The sequence below is a fragment of the Lissotriton helveticus genome, chromosome 3_1 (genome assembly GCF_964261635.1).
Source record: "Lissotriton helveticus chromosome 3_1, aLisHel1.1, whole genome shotgun sequence".
NCBI lineage: Eukaryota > Metazoa > Chordata > Amphibia > Caudata > Salamandridae > Lissotriton > Lissotriton helveticus.
Window position 1 is genome coordinate 954,213,685 of NC_136061.1, and position 27,972 is coordinate 954,241,656.

General features: G+C 43.1%; 1 protein-coding gene across 9 annotated transcripts in view; it reads right to left on the reverse strand.

Annotated features, from left to right (window-relative positions):
- The window catches only part of RBM44 (RNA binding motif protein 44), a 1,911,902-nt gene that overhangs the window by 1,158,563 nt on the left and 725,367 nt on the right, over window positions 1-27,972 (reverse strand). For all 9 annotated transcript variants that reach the window (XM_078681327.1, XM_078681325.1, XM_078681323.1 and 6 more), the window contains one exon: window positions 21,312-21,442. In XM_078681327.1, coding sequence (XP_078537453.1) covers window positions 21,312-21,442 — 131 coding nt within the window. The remainder of the gene's footprint in view (window positions 1-21,311; window positions 21,443-27,972) is intronic.

Here is a 27,972-nt window from a genome sequence, read left to right on the forward strand (position 1 = left end):
AAGGGTGTAGGCATGCTAAAGGTAAGTAGCTCATTGGCTATTTCCTTCTGGCCCCTGTAACGTCCCTAAAACTAGTCAACAGACACTCCAGCACATCCCAACTTACCTCTACAGCTGTAAATCTCCTTCAAACAGCCTCCTGGACGGAGCCTGCAGTTTTTTTTACTTCAAGAATCCTCATTGGATAGTATTGGGCACCCAACACTGTGTTGCACTCTGAGCCCGGCAGCTCTTGTGCAGCTGAAGTGTAGTGTAGTTCCTATTATCCCAATAGGCTCTGCGCATTGGAATAATATCTTCAATAGTATAGACCTAGGGCAGAGGTTAACTAGGTCTTCTACCGACGATATTAGACTTAAAGTTTAGTGTTTGTGCCAGCTAGCTCAGAGTTCACTAGAAACTTTCTCGAATAGGCAAGGAGGATTTTAACCTCCCTGGATAGACAAGAAGGGATTTAGTTTCTGACAACCATAGAACATGACAACTTTGCTCTCCCCTAATCAAGAGTGTATCTCTAGAGTCGTGTGAAAACAAAAGACAAGTTATTTTACTCAGTCAGTTCAGTGCATTCTTAGTTTCACCAGATTGTAGAGAAAAGGAAGAGACGGGCGTGTTCAATAAAAGATGTTATTTATTAATCAGTCTCTTTTCTCATACAAGAGAAATGAATCGCTATTATTGCAATACTTGTAGTTAAGTAAAGTGCATACAGTAAAGACAGAATTATAAAATAATACTGTAAAAGCATTGATATGGTTTCTGAGCCATATGATACTTTAAAATGGATAAAATATATACATACATATATACATTTGACTAATCGTACTCAACTGGTGCTTCTAACCACGCCTACCCCAGTGTACCTGACCTATGCCCAATACGTGGGCGGGAGTAGATAAGTAGCAGTTTAAGTTAAGTTTGTTTGCCAAGGGACTGATTCGAGAATTCTCTGCAAGGGGTTATTCAGTTCTGTACCTGAGATCTAGAATGATGGAGGGCTGGTATCTCTTATCCCGGGTCTTGATATTCCAGCTGCCTGCGAGGGCTGCTTGGAAGCGCCGGAGCTGGATTTCTCAGCAGGAGAAAGGCAGCGTCTCGTTCTCAGCGCGTCAGGAAGGCGGGGCAGCGCCTGTGGGCTTCGCTCTCTGCTGGGCTCCTCAGCACGTCTCGCTGCTCCGATCTCGTCACCACCGCATGTGTTTGCTTAAGGCAATGTCGGTAATATTTATACCTGGAAGGTGCCGAGTTTGACGTAAGGATGGACATATATACGGCAATAAGGATGTCATATGAACGGGCTCGTTCGCACATTCTTTTGCTGAAGTTCTCGGTGAAATCAAAACAATGGTTATGGGAATTTCCCAGGTCGCTGTAGGTTTGATTTGTTTTGAGAACTCCGTATGCCTTATCAGGGGCTGGAGGAATATCGCTTGTCTAATTAGATGGCATGCGTTATGACCTAATCAGATAACACGCTTCTGTGCCGTGGTGTGGCTTAATCAGATAACGGTTTTTGCACCGTTAGATGGCTGCTAGTTAATTATTAACCAGACCAGGGTCAGGAATAGGGGAATCGATACAGTACCTATAGGAATACATCACACCCACTCCACGTAGACTATGTCCATATTTACAAATCTAGGCATAGTGAAACCAGTAGCGTTTGTGTATATCGTACCACCCCAAAATACATTCATATGTATCCTGAAAATTTTGAAACAATCACATGTACTATCACGTGTACTATATGCACAAGCAGTCTAATAATGCTAAACATATAACGCATATTTCTAAATTCAGCATGAACAAATGCGAAAACCACACATGAAATGGCTCTTAATACAGAAAAAAAGTGCGAGACCATTTCATCACAATCATAAAGTTATGTATAATAGTGCTAGAGGATAGCGAATGTCTCGTGACTACCTAAAATAGAAATTTAGTTCTCTAAGAATAATGTCTACTTTAAGCAGAAGATAAGTGTCCCAAAAATCGTAAATATTTTTGAATTGGGAAAAAAGGTTCTTGCAGTCTGAAAAACTGATGAGAAAAATTTTTCATATCGCTTTTTAAATGTTGAAGGCCAAATTCAGGATGTAGGGAACTCCGAGTTCTAGTTTGCTCAAAGTTATTCCTGCTGCTCTGGTGAAAACATCATATCATTTAGACTGTTGAAAAAACTGTCAACAGCTTCTTGCGTAAGTTCCACTAATTCGGAAAAGGTTGTTACCATGCATTCATGAGCCTGAGCATGATTGCCTCCATTGATGTTTCGATCAGCATAGCTGACTGAAGGTCGTACCTGATCGATGCTGCTTTCATCTTGTACTTCACTACCCCTCAATCGTAGTGGTGAAGTCTCCACGAATGCCGTCATCAGGATTGGTAGCCGCTGGGGACAGCACAATGCATGAGCCGTTACCGGACCCAACAAGGTATCTGCGTCCATTGGCACATCCGATTGTAGTGCCAGACAGGTGTCCAACACGCATTCTTCGCCGCATAGCAAGCACCTTAATACAGGCATGACACAACTTTGCCACATTGGTCTAAATGAAAGAGACCAAGTCATGTTCAGGTCTCTAAGCCGGGATAGTCCAAGGATTTTAGTTACCCGGTCCCCAATGGCTAGGATCATTTCTTCCCTTGTCGCAGATGTTTTGTCTGTGACATGGTTTGCCATAGCGAAATAACAGGATCAAAAATAGAATACCCGCTACTAGTCCCAAAAGGAGTGGAAGTCCGCCAAAAATGGAATGGACAAAGTCTGGAAAAATACCCAGGATGGCTTTGAATGGAGTTAAAGCACCCGAAAACACTGCTTTAAATACACTGGAGACACCAGTGGTATCAGAAATATTTAAGATTTCGTTCAGTATTTCTGCGAAATGTATGGGGGAATTAGTTGATAATAATGAATGAATCTCTTCTGTTGTCCTTGCAACTTGGAGATCATACGTTTCTTTTGATGACGTGAGGCTGGTCGGCGTCTGTAGGAGCACAGTCTTCATTCTGCTTAAAGTATCTATTCGAATAGAAGCAATTTTCAAATCGGGCCATAACCTTGCCTCCCTGTCTGGAGAATCGTTCGGGAACAAAACTCGTTCACAGCACATGACCTTCCTAGTCACGGTTATGAGATAAGGTTTTCCGGGCAGCAAACTACAACATCTGCGATCTACTATTAGAATGTAACTCCCGTTCGAGAGTCTCCTAAAGAATGGTTCTATTCGTGTTGCAGGTGTGCCTAGCTGATAACATGAAAGGTTATTTGAAGTCCCTTCACAGGCTCCATGCAAGCTAATACCCTGACACAGAAGTGTACCACTTAGTGATCTTGCACAATTATTGCCACTGAGAAACACTTTCTGGCCTTTATTACTGACACATTCGTGTGTATAGGGCAAGTTCCATATTGACTTAATGTATCCTTTACCCAACCTTTCATACTGGCCTGCCTGTATATATTTTTGGCAGAATTGAAACTGGAAAGCAGTTATCGGAATATTTATTATTCCATGTATTATCCATTCAATGACAGGTCGTTCTGACATTGTCAATGGTAATCTCTCAAGTTTTTCAATGCTCAGAATTGTATAGTCAGCACCCTTTTGTGCCAAACTGATTTGTTTATCAGTAAGGTTAAAGATATTAAATAATGACGTTGTGTTGATTAAACGCCAAGGCACATAGCCAGAACGCAGATTTTGTAACGTCCAGCCAAGCTGTACAATAGAACGCAATTGGGACTGACCGTGTTGTAACATCAGTAAGTCTTGCGATATTATATCGATTGCTGAAGACACAATGCTGTCCAGAGAATATATTCTGGAGGACAGAGTCATTAACCCATTGTCCACCACAGAAAGTGATTTTTCCAAATTAATACAATCAATTTCCCGTATTTTTTCTGCTGTCTCAATTTGATTTACTTTCCAAACTTCGTTATAAGCTGCATATATAGAGGCCGCTATGAAACGTTTTTGATGCTGTTTGCGTGGTCCCAACATGAAATCACGCAAGTCAGCACCTTCTGTAAGTAAAGTTAGGTGTTGCTTAATTTCAGCCAGTGTGGACGTTTGTAGCCATTGAAGGCACAGCTTGCCCACGCTGTAGGTGGTTACTATCCCTGGATGTTGTCTTTGAGAATATCTAGGGTCTGGCCTAGTCAATGTGAACCACTGTTTTTTGTTCAGGAATCTGTCTTGACAGTTATTTGTATCTGTGGGCCAGATCAACCATTTTTTCCATTCAGGATGTGTTCTGTTTTGGTTTAATATATAGTTTACGTCTATCTCATCATCTATAGAGCTATTACTGTTCACTGTTGGCTTTGGAATAGACGGTTTGTTCAAATCTTTGATTTTTGCTAAGCCAAGACAGGTAGTTTGTTGAATAGTGTCATTCAAGAATATAATTTGTTCTGGGATCATGCAGGCTCTAAACAATGATTCTATGCCTTGTACTTGCCAATCTCTTGTACCCCAAACAGTTTTTGCTTCAATATTATTGTTCCAGAAATCAAACCCAAATGTATTCATTTGTTCAAAGAATGAGTCGGAATATATCAATTTTGTGTTTGTAAGCATGGTCTTCATACCCGTCTTATTTGTCAATTTGAAATAAAATGTTTCTGGATTACTTGTGTTAAACCCTGAAAAGTATATCATAAGTTTATCATAAAATGTTTTTGAGCTGTCTTTTGGAGGAGTAGCACAATGTTCCCATTGGTTATAATTTAAAACATTTCTAGGTTGAGCAGATTTATGTAGATAATGGTTACCATAGTGGTTATAGCAGAACATCTGATCATAATTAGACGAACCCTGCAAATAATCATGTTCTGTAAATTTAGCAGGCATCACAAGATCAGACATCATATCATTAATACTTTCAAAGTCCCAATCATCAGCAAATGAGCTCGGTTTTACAAAGTCACTCAATGAGATCTTGAATTGGTCTGGATACTTCAGGATTTCAACCGGACCATAGATTTCATAATCAGTTTTGTCCCATGCTACACCGCCTGGTATAGGATTGGCTGTGAAGTTCACTGAAGAAAGTTCTCTTTTCTCGATGTGTGAAGATGTGTGTGGTTTAAGGACCAAGTTGATTTTCTGGCTTGCTGTGTCCATTTTAGCATATTTTCCTTCAATGAAATGTCCCAAGCATAGTACCATGATGAGCCAAAGAATGAGGATAAATGCACCGAAGGCTACCCAAAACTCAATCCATGGAGAAATCAGATAGGTTTCTTTCAGCTGTTGAAAAAGTTCCTTAGCTTTGTCTTTAAAAGTTTTTGTTGATGGCTGTTTCTTTGCTTCACTCAGGTCTTCAGATGAATCATCGAAGTTGATGAAGTAGCCGGATGCTGTTCTGTCAATTGTTCCAATTGTTTTTGGATTTTGCTTTGTTTCATTAGCAAAGTCTGCAGTTACATCATCATAGGTTGTTGTTTCTTGATGAAAAGTTTTAATTTGGGTTTTAAGAGGTTCAAGTTCCATTGCTTTCTTGCATACTCCTTGTTGATTCACTGTAGTTTTTCCAAATGTGATCAGTCTTCCAGTTTGAGCCTCTGTATTCGTAGCAAACATTGGTGTTCTGCTACTTCTTGGGAGTCCACTTGGCCTACTGTTTGTTATTGACCACATGATTGTGGTTTAACCAGGTCGATCGATACAACTCGGTTCTCCTTTTTACCAGCAAGGGGCGGTAGTACTACTGATCTTGTCCCGTTGACAGACAAGACAGGAACTGCTTTTCTGTAAGAAGGCCCAAATTCCTTCTTTACCGCGATCTTCTCTCTGACTAGATCCCCGACTTTTGGAATCCAGACAGGCCTTGCTGGGACAGGTGGTTTCTCTTCAGTGGTTGTTGGCTGTTGTTTCAACTTTATGTTGCTCAGGTCTTTTCTTGTTTCATTTAAGTCCTGTAAAATAGCCAAACGATCTTTGATATCAAAGCTTTTGTCTTTAACCACTGAAGTCTGACTATCAAGATCTTGGATCATCATTCTAGTCCCGAACAATAGTTCGTACGGACTGAACCCTTTCAGAGAATTCCTTGGCAGGTTATTTAGACTATGTTGGACACTTATTAAATGTTTGACCCACCCAGCACCCGAACCTAATACCTTTTCCGTTATAGATTGCTTTATGTCTTGGTTTTTTCTTTACACCATCCCGTATCCCTCAGGAAGGAAGTGAGAAGAGTCCCGCTATGCTATGCTCATTTGGTCATGCTTCTCTTTAAGCCTGAGGGCTAAAGGGAACACATTATTCAAAACGTAGCATGCTCCTAGCGTATATGCCATTATAGACTTGCAAATCCTTGTATAACAGTCCAGGCGTCAGCCGAGCGCTGGGGTCTACATCATAAGTGAAAATTAGTCTTCTTATGTTAATATAACGCTTTTTCGTGATGGGTACATTCTTATTGTTGTTGTTTTTCTGGAGCGAAGTGCCATGGCAATAGTCCTCCTCGCTCGCCACTGCGATCTCTATTGCAGTCTGGGCAGTTTTTTACAAAAATGTGATGATGCAGGCTCATGCCTGGCCACCAGTACACTGATTGTAATTGTTCCAGAGATTCTTTTTGCTTAAGGTGTTTGAGACCCTCACCCATATGTGCGTCTGCTATTAACAAGCCTCTCCTGTCCGTGTTTGGAATTACTCTATCCCCCACTCCAGGGATTCGAGCAAAAGGGACTGAGTTTGCATCGATTATGTATGTATAATTGAGTGGATAATTGATCGGTAGCGCCGAGCAGTCGCCTTTTGATGACGTTTTCACCGCCAGCACAGTTTCACCGTCAATGTGTTTTACTGTACGCTTTTTTGTAGCTACGGAAGCCGGTTTAGTTGCTCCCGCTGTGGCTGTCTCAGCCAATGAATTCCCTGCAACGTGAACGCCATCACGCTGATGACTCAGTGAATGTATCACGTGAGTTTTTGGTAGTTCTTTCTTTAAAAGAACTAATTGTTCCCAAAGTGCTTTCTGCTTTATTGTGGCACCTGTGTCATCTTTGTAACCGTTTTGAATCCATTTCTGCAAATCGTTATTGTATGATTTGACGCAGTAATACGAATCGCACACAATAAGTGTCGGGAATTCGCGATCGGCATTATCTAGCGCCATTTTTAACGAAATTATTTCAGTTTGTTGTTCTGAATTATTTTCCACTGAGTGTGTTTTTGTAAGTAGAGGTCTTAATTTACCTCCGCGCCACACTTCTTTTACAATTTCGCATGTGGCGTTGTAAGCCAGCTCTCCCCAAACTGAGGGTTGAGCATGCCCGTCTGTATATATTACACAGGCGTACTGTCGTAAAGGCAGAATGTCGATTGGCAGAGGGTATTCTCTCTCATATTCTAGATATTTTAATTCTTTCATTTCTGGGTCAAAATAGTATTTTACTTTGTCTGTAGCAACAGAATTTACCCATTGTATCCATTCTGGATTTAGTGCAGTTGTCGGTAAATTACATGGTGTTGTTAATGCCTCAAAAGCTGATTCTGCTGTTCTGACTGTAACCTGTCTACCGTCTGCTTGGTATTTTTCTTTTGCTACAGCTGTTTGAACCGCTTGAACAATATTTTCTTTAATGCTGAACCTTTTTTCAGCTTCTGTGTACAAATGTGATTTGTATGCTGTTGGTACCTTCTCTCCCTCATTAGAGGTCAGGTATGTGAATCCGCATCTTCCTGGGATGACTCGAATCACAAGGTTGCGTGTGTTGTCACGTGTTTGTAGTTTTGTTTTAACTAACATATCTGTTTGTAAAGATCTCAAAATTTCTGTGTGTTTTTGAGTCCAATTGATTCGTTTAAAATCTAGTTTTATTAGATCATAGAGAGGTTTAATTCTCTCTGCATAATTTATAATGTAAGTTCTTCCGAAGTTTAGGAAGCCTAGAATTGATTGTAAGTTTTTCAGTGTTCTAGGTGCTTGGATTACAGCACATTTCTCTAGGAAATTGTCGGCCAGGCTTTTGCCTTCACTTGATAGTTCATATCCTAAAAACAGGACTGTTAGATGGGCAATTCTTGATTTTTTAAAGTTGAATTTGTAACCCTCTGCTGCGAACCCAAGTATTATGGTGTTCACTCTCTTCAAGTGAGTATCCAAGTCATCGTCTGTTAGATAGATGTCGTCGACATAAGATAATGCCTCGTCATCATATGTTTGTAGTAATTCTGTTACTCTCGCTGAGAATAATCCTGGGCTGTTTTTGAACCCCTGGGGCAAACGACAAATTTTTTTTGCGTGCCATTTATTGAGAACGCCGTCAAATATCTGCTCTCTGGTGCTATATTTTGACAAAAGAATCCATTAGAAATGTCTAAGGTTGTTGTGTATTTTTTGCGCACTATGTTATTCATTAGTGCAGCACTATGCAAGTTTTGTACCGCAAATGTTTTGCAAAATGAGTTAAGGTGTCTGTAGTCCAAAACAAGACGATATGAATTGTCTGGCTTGGAGACAGGAAACAAAGGGTTGTTCATTTGTGAGGTGCAAGTTTCAATCACCCCCTGGTATTCAAGTTGATCTAGGATCTCTTTTACCTGTTTTTTAGCTTCTTGCTTAATCGGGTACTGCCTCTGGGCAGTAGGTTGTGATTTTAACTGGATTTTGTGAGGAGGAGAGTCCTCATCCCATCCCACATGTTTTTTATATAAGGCAGGGGCTTGAGCTACTGCCCACTTTCTTGCAAGTGTATATTTTTTATGAATTGGAATATGGTTTGAGAAGGCAGGCATAATTATTTCTTCGCCATGTGGGCACTCCCTGACAAACTCTGGAGGCCAGTCTCGTTCAGCTAGAAGGATGTCATAGCCCTTGGAGAGATTATCCCAAAATAGACCCCTTATTTTTCTAGTCTTATCCCCTTCTATACGCAATGTTAATTCATATATTTTATGAGGTTTGCTAACTCTGGTATCTGCAGTTTCCACCTGAATGTATTCATTCATGTCCACTGTCTCCAGATGATTCATAAGTACTTTGCGAGCTATGCTCACTTCTGCTGCGCTGTCTAGCATTGTCTGAGCCCATTCTCCGTTTTTCAGCTGTGTCCTCAGTATTCTCGGCATTATTGATTACTTTAATACTGGCTACCTTCTTTTTTGGAAATTGTAATTTTTTATTCAGATGAGCAGGTTCTTTGTCTTTGGACTTGACGTGCTCTTCCCTGTGTTCTGATCGTCCTCTTCTTTCCGACTTCTGCGAGGAAGTCTGAAAAGATTGAGAGGGACGTGTATCAATATCTTGATATCTATCAGGTTTTTTTATATTTTCCCTATTTCTAAGGTTGTATTTTTTCACAGAGGGCTCCCTTTGGGGAGACTTGCATCCTTGATCAGGAGATCTTTCTCTCCGCCGAGGAGACCTTCCTCTGGACTGGAATCTTTTTTCTTTAGGATTGAATTGTTTATTTCCATCCCAGCTCTTTTTTTGATTGTTTAAATTATTTTTTATAAATACCTTTTCAGGACTTTCAACTAGTTGGGGTTTCACTGGTATTCCACCCAAACTATCTCTTCCTAGTTCTTCATAGGATTTTTCTATGATTCTGGCAATTTCAGATGGTTGGTCTGCTATTTTTGTCTCTTTTAACCTCTGGCGAATCGCCACATTTGCTGCTTCTCCCTTTATGTTGGCTAATAATATTGCAGAGACCTGCTTGAAATCTTTCAGTAGTTTCATACCGAGAGTTAAAGCGGGTTCTGGACCGTATTCATCTTGAATCTGTTTTAGCACATCTGGTATTACTGACATGGATGGTACACCATGTGTTTTTGTGTAAATGGAGGCAAAGACTGTTCCCCAAGTGTCACAGTCCTCCACATGTGGTGCGATTCCCATTGGGAGACAGTCAGAATCCTATGTTTCTCAACAGGGGTGGTATCTGGAAACACCGCCTCTATTTGAGTGATTTTTTGTGCTAGCCAGAAAGGAATTTGTTCCCGTTTTGCGGGTACTTTACCTAGACAGGACTGTATGTTCTGAGGTGTAATTTTATTTGTGTTCCCCTGATGATTGGTCAGCTGTGGAATTTTAATAGCTGGTTGGATTGTTGAAGTCCGCATTACATATTGGACTAATGGTCTATGTATTTTTATTAATTGTTTTAGCTGTGCTAAAAGCTCTGGTGCAGGCATTTCTTCAATGTCTGGATGTGGTGTATATCCGGCTAGGACCGGCCACGTTGCTCCTGGTCTACCTAGTGGACCAAGCTTGGTGATGTGATTATTATGTTTTAGGGCGCCATGAAACAAGAGCAGGTGCTCTTGGAATTTGAGTGGTATTTCCACTTCCTCGAAAGGAGTGTACTCACTAGGAGGTTCCTCTATTTTGTAATAGTGGAAGTCCTTTGTTACAGCGTTTGCTGCTGGAAAGTTTATCCATGAATAGAATACCTCTGTCTGCCGATATTCGTGTGCCTCAATTACGAATTTGACTGTACCACCTCTTGGTGTCAGTCCATTTTCTATAAGTTTTAGGGTTATAGATTTCCTTATGTTGACCGGGATGAGTATTGCATCTGGGTCATTTTCCAGCAGAGTATTGTCTGCTACTAGAAGTTCAGCTGCTAGTCTAACTGTCTCCCTTTCTTCTTCACTTTCTGTCATTTTACTGACAGGAAGGTTATTCTGTTTGTTTGCAGATCAGGTTTCTATGGAAACAAAGATTAGATGCACAATATTTTGGAACAGTGTATCCTTCAACGTTGAATTAACCAAGAACCATACATAGGAGTCTCCTCCTGCGAGGTTTGGCGGATATGACCTTTCACCCACTCCAGACGTCTTTGGAGTATTATGGGAAAAAAGGGGTTCTGTGTGAAAAAGCACGACTGAGTTACTCTAATGTCTTGCGTTAGTTTTATCGCCTATCCAAACGTTTGGGCGCCATGTAGTGTAGGTCCTATTATCCCAATAGGCTCTGCGCATTGGAATAATATCTTCAATAGTATAGACCTAGGGCAGAGGTTAACTAGGTCTTCTACCGACGATATTAGACTTAAAGTTTTGTGTTTGTGCCAGCTAGCTCAGAGTTCACTAGAAACTTTCTCGAATAGGCAAGGAGGATTTTAACCTCCCTGGATAGACAAGAAGGGATTTAGTTTCTGACAACCATAGAACATGACAACTTTGCTCTCCCCTAATCAAGAGTGTATCTCTAGAGTCGTGTGAAAACAAAAGACAACTTATTTTACTCAGTCAGTTCAGTGCATTCTTAGTTTCACCAGATTGTAGAGAAAAGGAAGAGACGGGCGTGTTCAATAAAAGATGTTATTTATTGATCAGTCTCTTTTCTCATAAAAGAGAAATGAATCGCTATTATTGCAATACTTGTAGTTAAGTAAAGTGCATACAGTAAAGACAGAATTATAAAATAATACTGTAAAAGCATTGATATGGTTTCTGAGCCATATGATATTTTAAAATGGATAAAATATATACATACATATATACATTTGACTAATCGTACTCAACTGGTGCTTCTAACCACGCCTACCCCAGTGTACCTGACCTAAGCCTAATACGTGGGCGGGAGTAGATAAGTAGCAGTTTAAGTTAAGTTTGTTTGCCAAGGGACTGATTCGAGAATTCTCTGCAAGGGGTTATTCAGTTCTGTACCCGAGATCTAGAATGATGGAGGGCTGGTATCTCTTATCCCGGGTCTTGATATTCCAGCTGCCTGCGAGGGCTGCTTGGAAGCGCCGGAGCTGGATTTCTCAGCAGGAGAAAGGCAGCGTCTCGTTCTCAGCGCGTCAGGAAGGCGGGGCAGCGCCTGTGGGCTTCGCTCTCTGCTGGGCTCCTCAGCATGTCTCGCTGCTCCAATCTCGTCACCACCGCATGTGTTTGCTTAAGGCAATGTCGGTAATATTTATACCTGAAAGGTGCCGAGATTGACGTAAGGATGGACATATATACGTCAATAAGGATGTCATATGAACGGGCTCGTTCGCACATTCTTTTGCTGAAGTTCTCGGTGAAATCAAAACAATGGTTATGGGAATTTCCCAGGTCGCTGTAGGTTTGATTTGTTTTGAGAACTCCGTATGCCTTATCAGGGGCTGGAGGAATATCGCTTGTCTAATTAGATGGCATGCGTTATGACCTAATCAGATAACGCGCTTCTGTGCCGTGGTGTGGCTTAATCAGATAACGGTTTTTGCACCGTTAGATGGCTGCTAGTTAATTATTAACCAGACCAGGGTCAGGAATAGGGGAATCGATACAGTACCTATAGGAATACATCACAGAAGGTCTAAGTTTTACTGCTGCCTTGTGGGCCCCCTTTGCTTACCTTAAACCCAGAAGACTGGGTTACAAAACTGTGCTACTTACCTGTAAGTAATGCAACTTTGATTTTCCCCTTTCTCCACTGGATAACACTGGCACTGGATCACGAGTCTGACCTCCGCACCCGGCAGACCCAGTGCGCTGGTGGTGCAATTTCGTCAATTAGCTGTACATTACCGGATATGGATTCTTTATCCAGAAACTCAATATCGCGCTTCATTTCCTTGCTTGCATTTTGCCGATTGTGTTTCTTCCCCTAGGATAACATGGTAATGTTGAAAAATGCACTAATTGTACACTTTTTACATTGAAAAGCAATGATATTGCAAAACGTATTTACTTGCAACAAAGTATCAGTTTTATAAAATAAATATACTAAAATAACAAGTTACCGCTCTTCGGTAACAATTTTTCTGGTGGATACAGTATCTGCCTGTGGATTCCTCACCTTTTGAATTACCCCCCAAATGCGCACCATCCCACAGAAACTTTTCTCCTCGGCTCTCCCACAAGGACGCCAGTTCCACCCAGTTTTTCTGTGCCTTCGAGGTGAAAGGGTGACAGATTTGGTGGAGTGTTTCCTGGCCAATAAAATAACATCCATCACATCCGGTGGAAGAGAGATAGAGCTCAAGTTGCCCTGTTCAACCTCCACGCATGAAGGTGTATGGTCTGGAGATGGGGTCTGGAGATGGGGTGTGGAGATGGGGAGAGGGTGGGGGGAGGGGGAGAACCTGCCCCTGTGACTGTGAGAGGTGGTCTGCCCTGAGATGTAGAAGGAGTGAAGTGTGCGATGAGAGGTAAAGGAGGTCTGTGCACCACACCAGTCGCAGCCAATCCGGTGCGATCAATATGACTTGGGTCCGGTCTTGGTGAATCTTCCCCAGAACTCGAGGAATCAAGGGTATGGCAGGAAATGCGGAAAAAAGCTGTAAACCCCAATCTAACTGAAACGCGTCCCCTAACAATCCTGTGTCTTTAATGTATACTGCACAATGACGGGCAGTGCTCTTTTTGTGAGTGGCAAACAGGTCACACTGAAAAAACGCCCACACCTGAAAATGTGAAGGATCACCTCTGAATGGAGACGCCATTCGTGATCGGCCGAATACGACTGACAGACTGCCCGCACGCAAATTCAGCTCACTGGTTACATGATTTGCGATCACGCAAATCAGATGGTCTTGAGCCCAGGACCAGAGTCTAGAGCTTCTCTGCAAAGAATATACGACCCTACTCCTACCTGTTTGTTGATGTACCACATCGGGGTAGTGTTGTCCAACAGGACTTGAACCGACTGACTGCGAAGGGAGGGAAGAAAGAGCCAAACGAATTGCCCGCAATTCCAAAAGTTGTATGTTAAATAATCTTTCCTCGGGAGACCAAAGCGCCACACCCTAGAAGACAGGTGACACCCTGAAACCGGTCCTAGGATGCTTGTTTCCGGTCCAGGGAGGACCTGGCTTGGCAGTTCGTGCTAGACTGTTCCCATGAGGCACAGGGTCAAGACTGATTTGCATATGGTCAGGTCTACACTGGGGTGGCATGGTGAGCAAAAGAATGATGGATTTAACCCGGATCTCTTGACTGGGGGTGAATGTTTTGATTTGTTCTGCATTTCGTCCATCAATTGTGTGTCTTTTGCTTTCTCGCCCTGAGTGCGCCAGGTATGCCCAGACGTGGGTCCTGGGCTCACTGTGCAACTGGAATCAAGCTATCCAGTTTGAAGAGGGGTGAAACCCCGTAACTGGTCCTAGGAATACTTGTTTCTGGTCCAGGGAGGACCTGGCTTGGCAATTCGGGTTGGACTGTTCACATGAGGCACAGGGTCAAGACTGATTTGCATATGGTTGGGTCTAAACTGGGGTGTCATAGTGAGCAAAACAATAATGGATTTAATCCAGATCTCTTGACTGGGGATGAATGTTTTGATTTGCTCTGCATTCCGTCTATCAATTGTGTGTCTTTTACACCCTAGAGTGGAGGCATCCATTATAAATGTGGACACCAGAGAGGGAGGTTGAAACGGCTTCCCTTGAAACAGGTTGCCTGGAACACTCCACCATAACAGCACTGCTGCAGTCTCTTTGGAGATCCTGTCTACCTCTTCGAGATCCCTGTTGTATTGAAACCACTGCCTGCAGTGGCATCACTAGAGGGCCCTCATATGCCAGCGTGCATGGTTGACCAAAAGTATGCAGGAAGCAAACAGACTGAGCAAGCGCAAGCCCTTCAGGACTGGACCAGCCGCTCCATTCTGAAAAAGTGAAATCATAACCTGGATGTCTTGAATCATCTGTAAAGGTGGTAAGGAACGACTCACAGTAGAGTTCAGTATTGCCCCTATGAACAGGTTGCGCTGAGAGAGCACCAGGAGAGATTTGGGTACATTTATCAAAAACCTCAAGTTAAACAACAATTGTGTTACTTGCAAATGATGCAGCAACATCTCTGGTGACTTCACTTTGAGCAGCCAGTCATCAAGTTGGAGAAAACAGGAATCAACTCAATCTTCTGAGATGTGCTGCCACAACAGCTATCACCCTAGTGAAGACTCGAGGTGCGGAAGTAAGGCCAAAGGAATGACCGCAAACTGGTAGTGTTGAGACCCAATCGTAAAATGAAGATACTGCTGATGCAACTTCAGGATGGGAGAGTGAAAATACGCATCCTGCAAATCGTTCAACACCATCTAGTCTTCCTTCTGCAGCTCAAGAAGAACTTCAGCCAGGGTCAATATTTTGAATTTCCCCCGTTTGAGGTAAAATTTCAAAACCCTGAGGTCTAGGACCGTCCTCAAGCGACCGTCCTTTTTGGGAATCAGGAAGTACTGGGAGTAGCATCCGTGACAACTTTCCTGCTCCTGAACCACCTCAATCGCTCCTTTTTGAAGTAATGAGAGAACGTCCTGCTGGATAAGCAGTAGGTGCTCTTTCAAGTACGAACCTTGGCGGGGAGGGAAAGTAGGGGAGAAACTCTCGGAATAAGAGCACACCCATTCTCCATGACGTTCAACACCCTGAGATATGTAGTAACAGCCCTCCAATGTTGTAGAAAATCTGACACCCGTCCTCCCACGGGACAAGTATGCTCTAGGATGGTGGAGCTAGAGCGGCTTCCCTGCCACACAATTTGGAGGAGCAGTAGAGGTAGAAGAGGCGGAAGAGACTTGTTGTCATGCTTCACCCCGCAGATGACCTCTGCCTTTTCCCCTGTAAGATCTGTACAAGGGACTTGCCTACTGTAGCTGCTGTGGTCTAGTACAAAAGAACAAGTTACTCACAAACCCACAAAATGCGATATTGTCCAAAGCCCCTAGGCTAACAGTGAAGTCCCAAAGACCTTACTGTCTTTGAAGCGCTGCAGTGCCGAGTCCATTGTGGCCCTAAACAGGTGAGATCTATTGAATGGCAGATCCAACAAAGTGGCTTGGACATCAGGAGAGAACCCTTCCTCCTGGTAGCCGCAGACGATCCCATCGCCCTGGCAACCAAATCGGCAGTGTCCAGACCAGACTGTATGACCTGACAGGCCGCAGATTGGGCATCAGTCAGTACCTCAGAGAAATGCCCTCGAACTTCCTCAGGCAGTTTTGGGACCACCTCCTTGGCAGAGTCCATAAGGACGTGGATATAGCGACCCAAAAGGCATGTGGCATTTGTTGACTTTAAGGCCATATTGCCGGACGATAACAGCTTCACAGATTGCTCCATGCGTTTCGACTCCCTATCTGCAGGTGTAGATGGGATAGAACCTGCAGCCTCGAGGAGCAAGAAGCTTGGATGACCAAGCTTTCCAGCGAAGGATGGGTGGACAGGAAATCAGGATCCCCCGGAGCCACCTTGTACCTCCTTGCCACAGTCCTGGACACTGCTGGAGCAGACATTGGCTTCTGCCAGGCATCAAGGACGGGCTCTGTCTAAGCCTTATTAAAAGTAAAAAAAGGCTCTGAGACAGAGGAAGGAAAATGGAGCAACTCAGTCACGATATTAGATTTTAATTCCGCTATGGGAGGGGCAATTCCACCAGATCCCTGCCTCCCTGCTCATGGTGTGATAAGTGGTCACCTCCTGCGTTGGGAGACCATTTGGAGATGGGAGCCCCCATTCAAGAGGGGTATCCTGGCTACTAACCTCCAGCAAACCTTCAAAATCCAGATCAGGATCCACAATCTCCCCTTCCTCAGACTCTCCATGCTCATCCTGGTATTCTTCCTTTTCTAATAAGCTCTGTGACTCTCTCCGAAACCTCATCATCGGAACAGACGGTGATGGCGCCAAATGCGGCGCTTGTGACTTCAGGATTGGCGTTGAAAGGAGGTCTACAGGAACACTAGTCGATGCCGGTTAAGAACCAGACAGCGCCGTGGTACTCGCCCCTCCAAAGATTGTACCAGCATCAAAAATCTCACCGTCGGAAGAGGCCAACTCCCTGGAGCCATCCGTATAAAAGGCATAAGAAGTGCCTGAGGGATATGAGAAGGCAAACCTCCCAGGAAAAATGTGAGTCGACTCACTGGTCCAACAGGTGCACCAGTACGGTTAGGTTCTCTGGCAAACAAGCCAAATATCGCATTTTAAAAAGTCAGGAAGGAAGAATACACCAGATCCGGCACGGCAGGCTCTGAAGCTGTACGAGGAGGCAGCACATGCTGTTCCAGCAGCGGCACCGGAGACCCTGGAGCCAGAGGTGGAGTGGTCGGCTTCTGCAACTGTGGAGGCGTGTCTTAGCTCGGAGCGGGTGGAGTAATAGCTCTCAGAGATTGGCCCGGAGTCTCCTCAGGAGAAGGAGATATCTCATCTTTTCGAGGAAGCCAGGGATCTGTTGACACCAACTTCGGAGTCGCATCCGTCGACGAATGACGGTGAGGCCCATGGCATCACTTTTTCTTGTGCTTCTTAGACTACCTCTAAGTATGCGGAGTCGGCAAATTGGAATGGGACCGCGACCTACTTCAACCCCTTTTTTGTTTCTTGGCCATGGCCATGAATAATTTAGCCTCACTCTCCCTCAGTGCTTTGGGATTCATGCGTCTGCACGAAGAGCACTTCTCGATGTTGTGGTCGGACGAAAAACACCATAAATAGTCTTCTAGGGGGTAAGTGATAGACATCTGGGCCCCACATTCCCTGCATGCCTTGAAACCAGATTTTCTTTCGTAGCAATCCTTGATGCTACAAAGTCGTGACAATTTGCAACAACAACACTACCAGAGATGGAGAGCCTGGGGGAAAACAGTTACGCGTTGACGGCGTGGAAAAAAGGGAACTCATGCCAGGACGCTGACAAGGTCATCTTATGGCTTTGATTACGTCACTCGTAGTCGTGTGTGGAGCCGTTCCATTGGGACGTCCTCGTCGACATGGGAGAGCTGAGAAAAGTTGCTGTGGAATGCTGTGCATTGGAGTAATTCAAACAGTGAGTAATTTACAGGCAGATTTATCCATCCAAAGTATTATGTGTAAGTGGTCTCGGATTTAGACATTGAGTGTGTGTTATATTTATTGCCTGTGTGTGTGTACAACAAAAGCTTAGCATTGCCCTTTCATAGGCCTAAATTCTCTAGGGATCCAACAAATTCTGTGCACACAATACCTCATTTTGGTATATTATATAGAGAACCAGCTCTACAACTTCTACCCGCAGATTCCTCACCTTGTGAATAGATTCTTTAACAGTGACTTCACAGGTGGTGGGTCTGAGAACTGGCTAAGACCAATAAGTCCTGCAGGACCCATTATGCTTCTCTTTGCGCAAAGGACAAGACTGTCGAAGCAGTACTGCTTTGGGAACATATGCCCCGATGCCCACGTAGCAGCCTAGAAAATGCATAAACACAAGACCTCCATCTACTGCTTGTGCATAGCAGACCTTTATGCAGACAATCCATCTGGAGTTGGTCTGTTTTTGTAGTGCCTTGCTCTTCTTTGCCACAAAGAAGCAGACGAAAAGCTGATCATCCTTCCAATGATATCTAATACGAACTATATAAAATCTTAGTGATCTATTAGGGTCCTATTAATGAAGCCTTTCTACCTCCTTAGAGGGATGAGGTGAAGCAAAGAATACCAGAAGGGCGATAGCCTGCCCAACATGAAATGGAGTGACCACTTCTGGCAGAAAGGAAGTTTTTGTCGTCCGCACCTGCTTATCCTGGATTAATGTTGTGTAAGGTAGGTTAACAGAAAGAACCTCCAGCTCACTCTCAGGCCTAGAAAATGTTATAGCAATGAGAAACAAGCATTTGCAATGCAATAGGTCTCGCAATTGCGAGATTGTGAGCTAATTAAATTGTAAACAACAATGCCTTTTATGTACGTGTTTAAAAAACCTACAATAATAAAAAGCATGGTCATTTACAATACCAATAGGTCAAAGTTTTCTAAAACACAAGACCTATTGCATTGCAAATGCTTGTTTTTTACAAGCCCCTATGCTGCGCTTTAAGTTAATAGAGGCCACACCCCTTTCTTTAGACGAGCTAAAGAAAGGTCCATGGCCGTTATTAATGTAAAAGTGCATATGGGGTGTTTTTTTGGTAAAAGCGCCAAGTGAAAGCGAGCATGGCGCGCTGAATGCCTGAATGTTGCTGGAAAGCATGTAGTGCCTGCAGTAGGAGAAACACAATAAAGAAAATAGTGCTTACAGACTAAATAAGAGGTACTGTGTAATGACCAAAGTCAAAAGGGGCAGTCCTCATGGGAGGTTACAAATGAAGACCGGGTGGTACTAAGGAGGGACTAACAGGCCTATTAACGAATCAGAAACCAGCATTTATGAAGGACAATGACACAAGCCAATGACAAATATGGCAGGAGAGTGGGCGGTGATTTAAGTCCACACTCCAATACAGCATGCCTCGCAGAGCAGCGCATGCTCTGCGCATGCTCGACCTAAACAATGAATGCATTATTTGCAGCTCTGATCATCACCAGTGCAGCCCTTCGTCACATGAAGATTGTACGAGTCCCTACAGACAGACTGTGTGCGAAAACATGTACGGTAGTAACCAGGGCTTTAAATGTGCTGGGCCCTGTCGGTGCTCAGCACTGGCAGTTCTAAAAGGCAGCTGCAGAGGCGGGTCCCTATCAGGCTCTCCATTTCTGCCCTCCCCCTCAGGCTGGAAAAAAATCTTAACTCTACTGCAGCACCACCAATCACTGACTCATGTAACTTCAAATAGACTCCTTATGGTTCTTTCACAGTCATTTCAGAATTGAAGCATTTTCAATATTCTATACAACTAAGCCATAGGTGTTGCTTATTCAGCTTATGCAACTAACAACCATTGGCAAAGCCAATAGACCTGGCTTTTTATAAGTGTAATGATACTTGTATCATATATCTGGATGTAATGACAGAAGCAGCAAATCACCAGTCAGGCAGGACACTATGCTAAGCACCCATTTTTAGCTTAGGTGTTTTAAGCCACACCCTAATTACATCAGGGACACCCCTTAGAGAGAGTCCCCACAGTTTTTCATCCCACTTAAAGCAATAGTGGGAACTGTAGAAAATATATATATATATATATATAAAGTGAAAGGTGCAACTACAAGATCCGGCAATTTTAAAGCTGTAGATTGAAAAAAATCAATGACAGGCGTAAAAACACCCTCAGGAAACCGATTGTGATGCTGAGCTCTCACATTTCCACGGTCTGTGAGTGACAAACTCATCTAGCCCAGGTTAACTTTGCATTCTGGATCTTGTAGTCCTGATTTTTTAATGACAAAACACGACTACAAGTCCCAGAAAGCATAGACAAAGCACGGGAAAGATCCTTGCGCACTTTTCCTGGAAAAAAGATAGAACATTTCCTTTACCCAGCAATGCAGCTCACCACTTCCCAGAAGAACACTCCAACATAAGAGCTACGGGACGGCAAGATCAGCAGCTCCCAAGTCGACCGCCAACCCAACGCTCTAGAGGATTTCCATAAAAAAAATAAAAAAAATAGGCTTGCACTTGTGGTTTTTGATGAAATGCGAAGCGTGGCCATCCCTGGCGCAGTGTGTCTCGATTGCCCTGGTCAGCTCTCCGGCAGCGCAGGCACGTGCAGGGGAGCCAGTTCTCTCCACAGCAGGATCTCCGCATCCTGGACGGGCCTGGCCAAGTTCCAACCCAGTGCTTGGGCTGGGTCAGTTTACCCGGCCAGAGGTGTGGATGCTGCTCTTGCTCGACGCACAAGGAAGCTTAGCACCATCTCCTGATGTGTGCCGGGGCATGCGGAAGTAAACAAGGCACTCAATCATAAAAGGAACATGTTTACGCAAGTGGAGCCTCCGGGGAGGGAACAGACGTGAAAGCAGTCCTGAAAAAAAGTTTGAAGAACCACCCTATGTTTGCAGCAACCAGTCGGAATACGTCACCCTCTCCAGAAACATTTGCCGACATACAAATATTTGCAATGCCATAGGTCTTGCATTTAAATGAGACCTATGGCATTCCAAACAAGCGGCCGCCACAGTCTCAATAAAGAAAAAGTACACGTACCGTGTAACAAACAAGTAAAGGGGCCAGTAGCCAAGTAAGGTTACAAATGACGACATGGCTGTACTAAGGAGGGACTAACAAACCTACTAACGAATCCGAAGGCAGCATCTACGAAGGACAAAGACAAGCCAATGAAAAATATGGGCGGGACTTCTCTGCCATACTCTACCCAAAAACAGATCGACAGAGCAGCGCTTGCGCGCTGGCTCAGACTCTACCTAAAAACGTTTTTTAGGTTGAAAGTGTGCCAAAAGTGGCAACTGTGCCAATGGCTCAAAAGGGGTATTTACACTGTAAAAAACTGACTCCAGTTTCTTAAACTGCAGTGTCAGAGTCACATGAATCTGGAAAAGGGGAGTCGGATGTGTAGTGTTCATGGTTTTACTATAGAAGTCTTCAATTATTGCAGAAACTTAAAAAAAAAAATGTAATGCGCATTTGGTGTTCATTTAAGAAAATGAAAATTGAACTAGAGTGAGTGCTCATAAGCTAGTTTGTACTTGCCTTCCAGATACACTGTACGCTCCAGTTTCTTCATTGCAGACTTGCACACTTTGCACTTCGAGACTGCAAAACCGTTGCTGAAACCACAGCATTCACAAAGCCAAACACTGTAGAATGTGGCTCGTCTTGATCTTTACAGGAAAAATACAAGAATAAATACATGCAGGTGAATCCGGTACAGCAGTGCACTTGATGTGTTACCGAGTAGATACATATATATATATTACAGAACAAAAAACATAAGGCAAGACAAAGTATCAATCGGCATTGCATTTTTAACCTTCCAATAATCGCTTTTGCACGGATGCAGAGACATCCTTAAAAATAACAAATAAATAAAACACCACCTTATCAGGACCAAATGTAAGTTATGATTTTAACAGTCAGAAAGAACAAATCTAAGCAGCTATTTTAAGGGATAGCATGAGGGAGACACAGAGTTGCGACTGAGGAATCAGTATTACCTAGAAGACATTTACAATACTAAACATTTTAATTCGCTAACAAAAAAGGCAGTAGGAAGATGGCTTTCTATGTGGTGTACCAAAATGAGGCACACTATGGGAAAAGTCCAGACGACCCCTATTGGTTTACAGGGTTTAAATTAATAATCCTAAATGCTCTCTTTGTGGTAGTGTGGGCGAGAAGTTTAGGCTTATTAGAGGGTAGTGTTAAGCATTTGTTGTAAACACAGTCAATAAATGAGACACACACTCGAGACAAAACTCAATACCAATTTACAAAAAGAAAGGATTTTTACATCATTTTAGACGCTAAGCTCATCGAAATCAGGTAAGTGCTTTAGACGTTATAGATTTTTTACAGGTAAAACAGCAGAAAATCACAGCTGTCAGATTTGAGGGATGAGCCTTTAACACAGAAATGTTATCCTATGGCAGAAACATTCACTACATAAATACATTTACAAATGATTCTCCAGGTTACTTTACTGGACTTAAGGTGCTTGGAGGTCAAGGTCAAAAGAACCACCACCAATTCGGATTTACCAGCCCTGGTGTGTCAAGGAGCAGAGGTGCTGGTTGCGATGGTAGTCTCAAATGCATCCAATTAAAGTCTACAGAGAAACCTGTAACTAGAAATAGGCTGCAAGTGGGGACATGTCTGGCAGTACTCAAAGGGGGGCTCGGTTCTTGTGGGTCTCTGAAGCAAAGGGGCACCGTTGGTTAGCTCGATAAATCTGGCTGTGAGGCTCAGGTGCAGAGATATTTTGTCCAGTCACGCGTTGGAAGCTCTCACTTCTTGGGGTCAACCTGGTGATGGGAGCAAACAGGACAGCAGGGCCACTTTTGGTGCTGTCTCGGTGATGCAGAAGTCTCTCGTCAGTAGGTAGGTCTTTTCAGGGTTGGTGTCCGGACAGGACAATTGACAAGCTTTGGCTGCCATAAGGGTTTGGGTACTCAGGACATTGGGGCTGGGGGCACCTGGAGGGTCTAGAGGCTGTAAACCCACGAGGGAGAAGTGGCTGACCTCTGGGAGTCACAAAGCCCTTCTCCTGGGGTGCTGCTTACTCAACAGACCCAGTAGTCAGCGGAACAGTGTACTGGGCAGATGCGGTCGTTGTCTGCAGAGAAGTGGCTCCTCCACTTCAAGGGAGAAGCTGACTGTTTGGCAAAGTGCTGGCAGCCCTCCAAGGCTTTAGGCGGATGCCCAGCTGCTGGACGGGCCATGTGTTTGCAACTGTCGGGACAGCAGCAAGCAGGCAGACAGGGTTTAGAGCCAAATCTGAGGCTGGTCCTCTGTGTTTTCGGCTCTTTTTGGTAATTTTTCTATTCCCAGTAGACTAATCAGACTTTCTGGTGTCAGGGACCACCTAACTACTCAATTAAGGGGTGTTAAGGGTAGTTGCCAAAGAGCTACTTAACCATGAGGTGCCTACACCCCCTATATGACTACTTCCTGTGAACAGTGGGCATAAACCTGACCCAGACTTCCTAGTTCTACTAAAAACAAGATGGTAGAATCCTTTTTTCATAGTTCACTTCAGGTAGTCCACTTCAGAAGTGTGAATAGGCAGAGAGTGAACACGCCTTCTAAATAGCTAATTTTCCCACATGTTCTGATACCTGATGGGACTCAGGGTATGGGGTGGCATCTTCCAGGTAAGGGAAGCCGGTGGCATATCAAAAGGTGGTAGAGGCATTGAAGCCTCTGGCCTAAATATGGTAAAACACTAGCTATCCTGCTACATTAGGTATGAACACCTTCTAAAAGAGCAGGCACTGCTTCTGACCTCGGAGCGCAGGCTCTCACCTGCAGGGGGATCAGAAACTCGTCTGTGGTAGAAGGCTGGATGAAACCAGTCAGCCAGCACACTAATAGACTAGTAGGATTCAGAGGGCACTAAGGTGCCCTCTGGGTGAATGCCAGGACAAACCAGAAACTGGCATCAGTATGGATTTGTCAAAAAGATGCCCCGGGACAAAAAGTTCAGAGTACTGAAGGGGTACTAAACAACTCCATAACGCCTGAGATGCCCGAGACATCAAAGGGGGTAGATAAGGAGAAGGAGCATTCCGAGCACTCCGAGGAAATCATATCTGCGGCTCCCCTAGCACTTAGAACATCGGCTCTGGATACCAGCCAAAGCCCTGAGCTGATCATGAAAACCGCTAGCCAAGAGTTAAGCCAAGAGTTAAGCCTGCAGTCATCGCAAATATCAAAAGAGGATGACCTACTCTCCCTTCCTAACACCACAAAAACGAACTCCATTGAATTTCTGCTTGGAACTATCCTTCAGGAACTAAGAGATTTTAAAGAATCACAGGCACAGGAGATTGCGCAATTACACACTAGGCTCACAAAAATGGAAGAGTGCCTTGGGAACCTTCCTTCAAAGATCAGTGAGGCTGAGACTCGGATCTCATCCCTGGAGGATTCACTGTCAACAATGCAGAAAGATCTATCAGTGGCCAATAGGGAAAGAGCCCAGTTAGTGGAAAAAATGCAGGACCTCGAAAACTACAATCGGAGATCAAATTTACGCCTGGTAGGTATACCAGAGGGGGTGGAAGACAAGGACGTAGTCAAGTGGTCAGAGTCTCTCCTGAAAACAGCCATACCGGAGCTCCAAGGCGATTTGACTATCACTAGGGCACACAGAGTCCCGGCATATAAACCCAATAACTTGAAATATCCGCGTACAATTCTGCTTAACTTTTCAGATTTTAGGGTGAAGGAGAGAATTCTAAACACAGCATATTCCAAGAAATCATTTAATGCAGAAGGAATAAACAATTTTCGAATTTTCTCGGATATGTCAGCGGCCTCTGCCCACAGACGTCGAGACTTTGTCAAAATGATAGACTCTTTCAAAAGCAAGGGAGCCCAGGCTATGATTGTGCAACAGTCAAAACTCAAGGTCCTGGCTAAAGGGAGGTTCTTTATTTTTACAATTCTCGACGAAGCCCAGTCCTTCCTGGAAGGATTAGGAGGATAGCCCACCAGATCTCCAGCTGTATCATACTCCTAGCAGATTCAAGAGTTTAGTCTATAACAGCTCCGATCGACATGGGGGGGGGGGGGGTTGTCCATAACAGGAAGCACAAAAAGGATGCAATGCAATGGCATCCAACAAGAAGAAACAGAAGGAAAGGACGGACGTGGAACACGGGGGCATCCGTCCAACTGAGGGGGGAGGAGGGGGGTCCGGGGTGGTGAAGGGAGGTGTTGCAAGGGAAAAAACGAGAGTTCAAATGCAATATGTTTCTCTACATTTCTATGACTACAGTACGAGCAATGTTATTCTTTTTCATATATCTTTATTTTTTTTTCTATATCCTGCACAAATAATTCTTTGCACTTGCCACTTTTGCCCGTATGGATTATAATAAGCTGTCAAGTTTCTTTGAGTATATTTGCTTATTTTGCACTAGGGGGCTCTTAACCCTTCAAGCCCGTGCTGCTATTTGTATCAGCCTGCTGATTAATTGCATATTTGCACAGTTGCTGCTCGTTTGCACATTTGCACATTGCAATTTAGATTCTTATGAATGTTTCCATCAATATCTGCTGCTGCTATTACACTATTATGTATCACCTATCTGTTATATACTTCGTCGTTGTTGCTTATATATTTATAGATTTGCACATTTGCACACTTCCTGAGGGCCTCGCCCATCATCTCAAATATGCCCGTTTGCAGATTTGCACATCTAATTTCAGTTTCTCTAGGAATATTTCTATGAATATTTGTTGCTATTATGCTACTGGCCTATATTGTTATATACATTTATATTACCTATTGGTTATACTTGTTGCTGCTGTAGTTTTTTGTTTATTTGCTGATTTGTACACTTGCACATTGGCTGAGGGCCTCGTTCAACATATGGTATATGTGGGCTTGCACATTTCCACATTTAAATTCAGTCTCTTCACGGATGCTCCTGTGAATATTTGCTGCTATTATGTTATGGGTCTAGACTGCTATATATATATATATTATTTATTGATTATATGTGTTGTTGCTGTTGAATCTATTTTTGCAAATTTGCACACTAGTGTATTAGTTGAGGGTCACGCCCAACATCTCGAACATGAAATAATATGGTGACATTTATTTCTTTAAACATTAATGGATTGAATAACGTTCGTAAAAGGAATGCTACCGAGTGCTGGCTGAAAAACCTTTCACCAGATGTCATCTATTTACAAGAAACCCATCATAAAGACCATGCAGAGTCAGCTAAACTATTCAAAAGCTGGGTGGGCTATAACATATCTGCCCCAGCAGGGATGGCTCAGAGAGGAGTTTCCATATTAATAGGGAGACATGTAGGGTTTAATCTTGAAGGGTCTTGCACGGACATTAGAGGTAGATGGGCAGTTGCACACGGTAAATTAAATAACGTCAGTGTTATTCTTGCTACAGTTTATGCACCAATTCTTGACGACCCTCAAGTCATTCTACAAGTAAAACAGGCAATAACTGGTCTGCCCGGGCCAATAATCTGGGGGGGAGATTTTAATCTATTGCAAAACCCGCGATTGGACTCGACTAAGAAAGATCGTCGTCAGAATAAACCCCAAGTTGCTTTAGCAGTCCAAAGTTGTAAAATAGATCTTGATCTTATTGACCACTGGCGAAAGTTAAATCCTATCAAGCGCGAGTATTCATGCCACTCAGCAAAATACAATTCAGCGTCAAGGTTAGATATTTTTCTGTCATCCCATGATTTAGTATTATACAACTATGCGCATCTACCTAATGCTTTCTCAGACCATGCAGCTCTTTGTATGGAGGTCAATCTGGGGAATCACAAAGCTAGATCTAAAAGTAGATGGTTTTTTAATAAACTTAATCTCCTTGACCAACAATGGTGCACAGATATTAACGAAAGGATTGAGCAATTTTTTATACAGAATAGAGGTTCAGCCCCATTAAATATAATCTGGGATGCTTTTAAAGCCACTCTTCGTGGAATAATTACATCTAAAGAAATCCCTAAGCTGAGGCCAAAAAGGGAGCAGAAAATCAAACTCCAAACTGAACTTTCACAGGCAGCCCAAGAGCATTTTAGGGTCAGATCTAAGATCTCTGGTCACAAACTCAACGTGGTAAAATGCAAAATGAAGAACTTTTATTATGATTTAGGCGAGACAAATAGCAACCTATATGCACAAAAAATATATGAAGAGAGTGAATATACAGGAAAGCTTCTGGCCTGGCAATCTAAAGAAAAGCAGGTTCACAATAGAATAGATCAGCTATTAGACCCTACTACTAAAATACAAGTTAAGACCACCACCTCTATTGGCGAACTGTTTTTAAAACATTATGAGGGAATTTATCAAGTATCTGAAGGGGCTACATCTGACTCTACCTTGGAATTTTTAGAACAACTTGAAATACCTAAATTAGATCTTGAGGGCATTAATTATCTTACTCAAGATTTCACATTATTGGAATTAGAGGAAGTGATAGAGTCTTTCCCCAACGGTAAGGCCAACGGTGAGGATGGCCTTCCCATCGAATTTTTTAAAAGATTTGAGGGAACACTACGCAAAGAACTTCTGAAATTAGTTAATAACTTACTCCAAGGTGGTCCCCCAACGGATTCCTTCCACATAGCGGTGGTGGTCAGTATTTTAAAAAAGGGAAAGGACAAGGAAAATATAAATTCATACCGCCCGATTAGCCTTCTGAATACAGATTATAAAATTTTTACAAAACTTTTAGCAAACCGATTAAATAAAATAATAGGATCCCTGGTAGCTCACGATCAGTGCGGTTTCATTGCAGGCAGACACCTTCATTCCAACACTACATTTTTATTGGAGGCACTAGATTATTTTAAAACTAATAAGGTGAAGGCTCAAATTTGGTTTTTAGATGCGGAGAAAGCCTTCGATCTAGTCTCTTGGGATTGCCTGTTTGCAATTTTACGCAGTTTTAATTTCCCGAATGTTTTTATTTTTCTCCTACGACAATTGTATGTGAATTCTAGGGCACAAATTATCATTAATAATACAAATATTGGGTCCTGTAAAGTCACTAGAGGTACGCGACAGGGATGTCCCCTGTCGCCAATTTTATTTGCATTATTTATCGAACCTCTCGCAATCGCCATCAGGAATATTAAAGCTGACACAGCCCCAATATTAGGAATGACAAATATAAAATTGTATGCAGATGATATTGCCC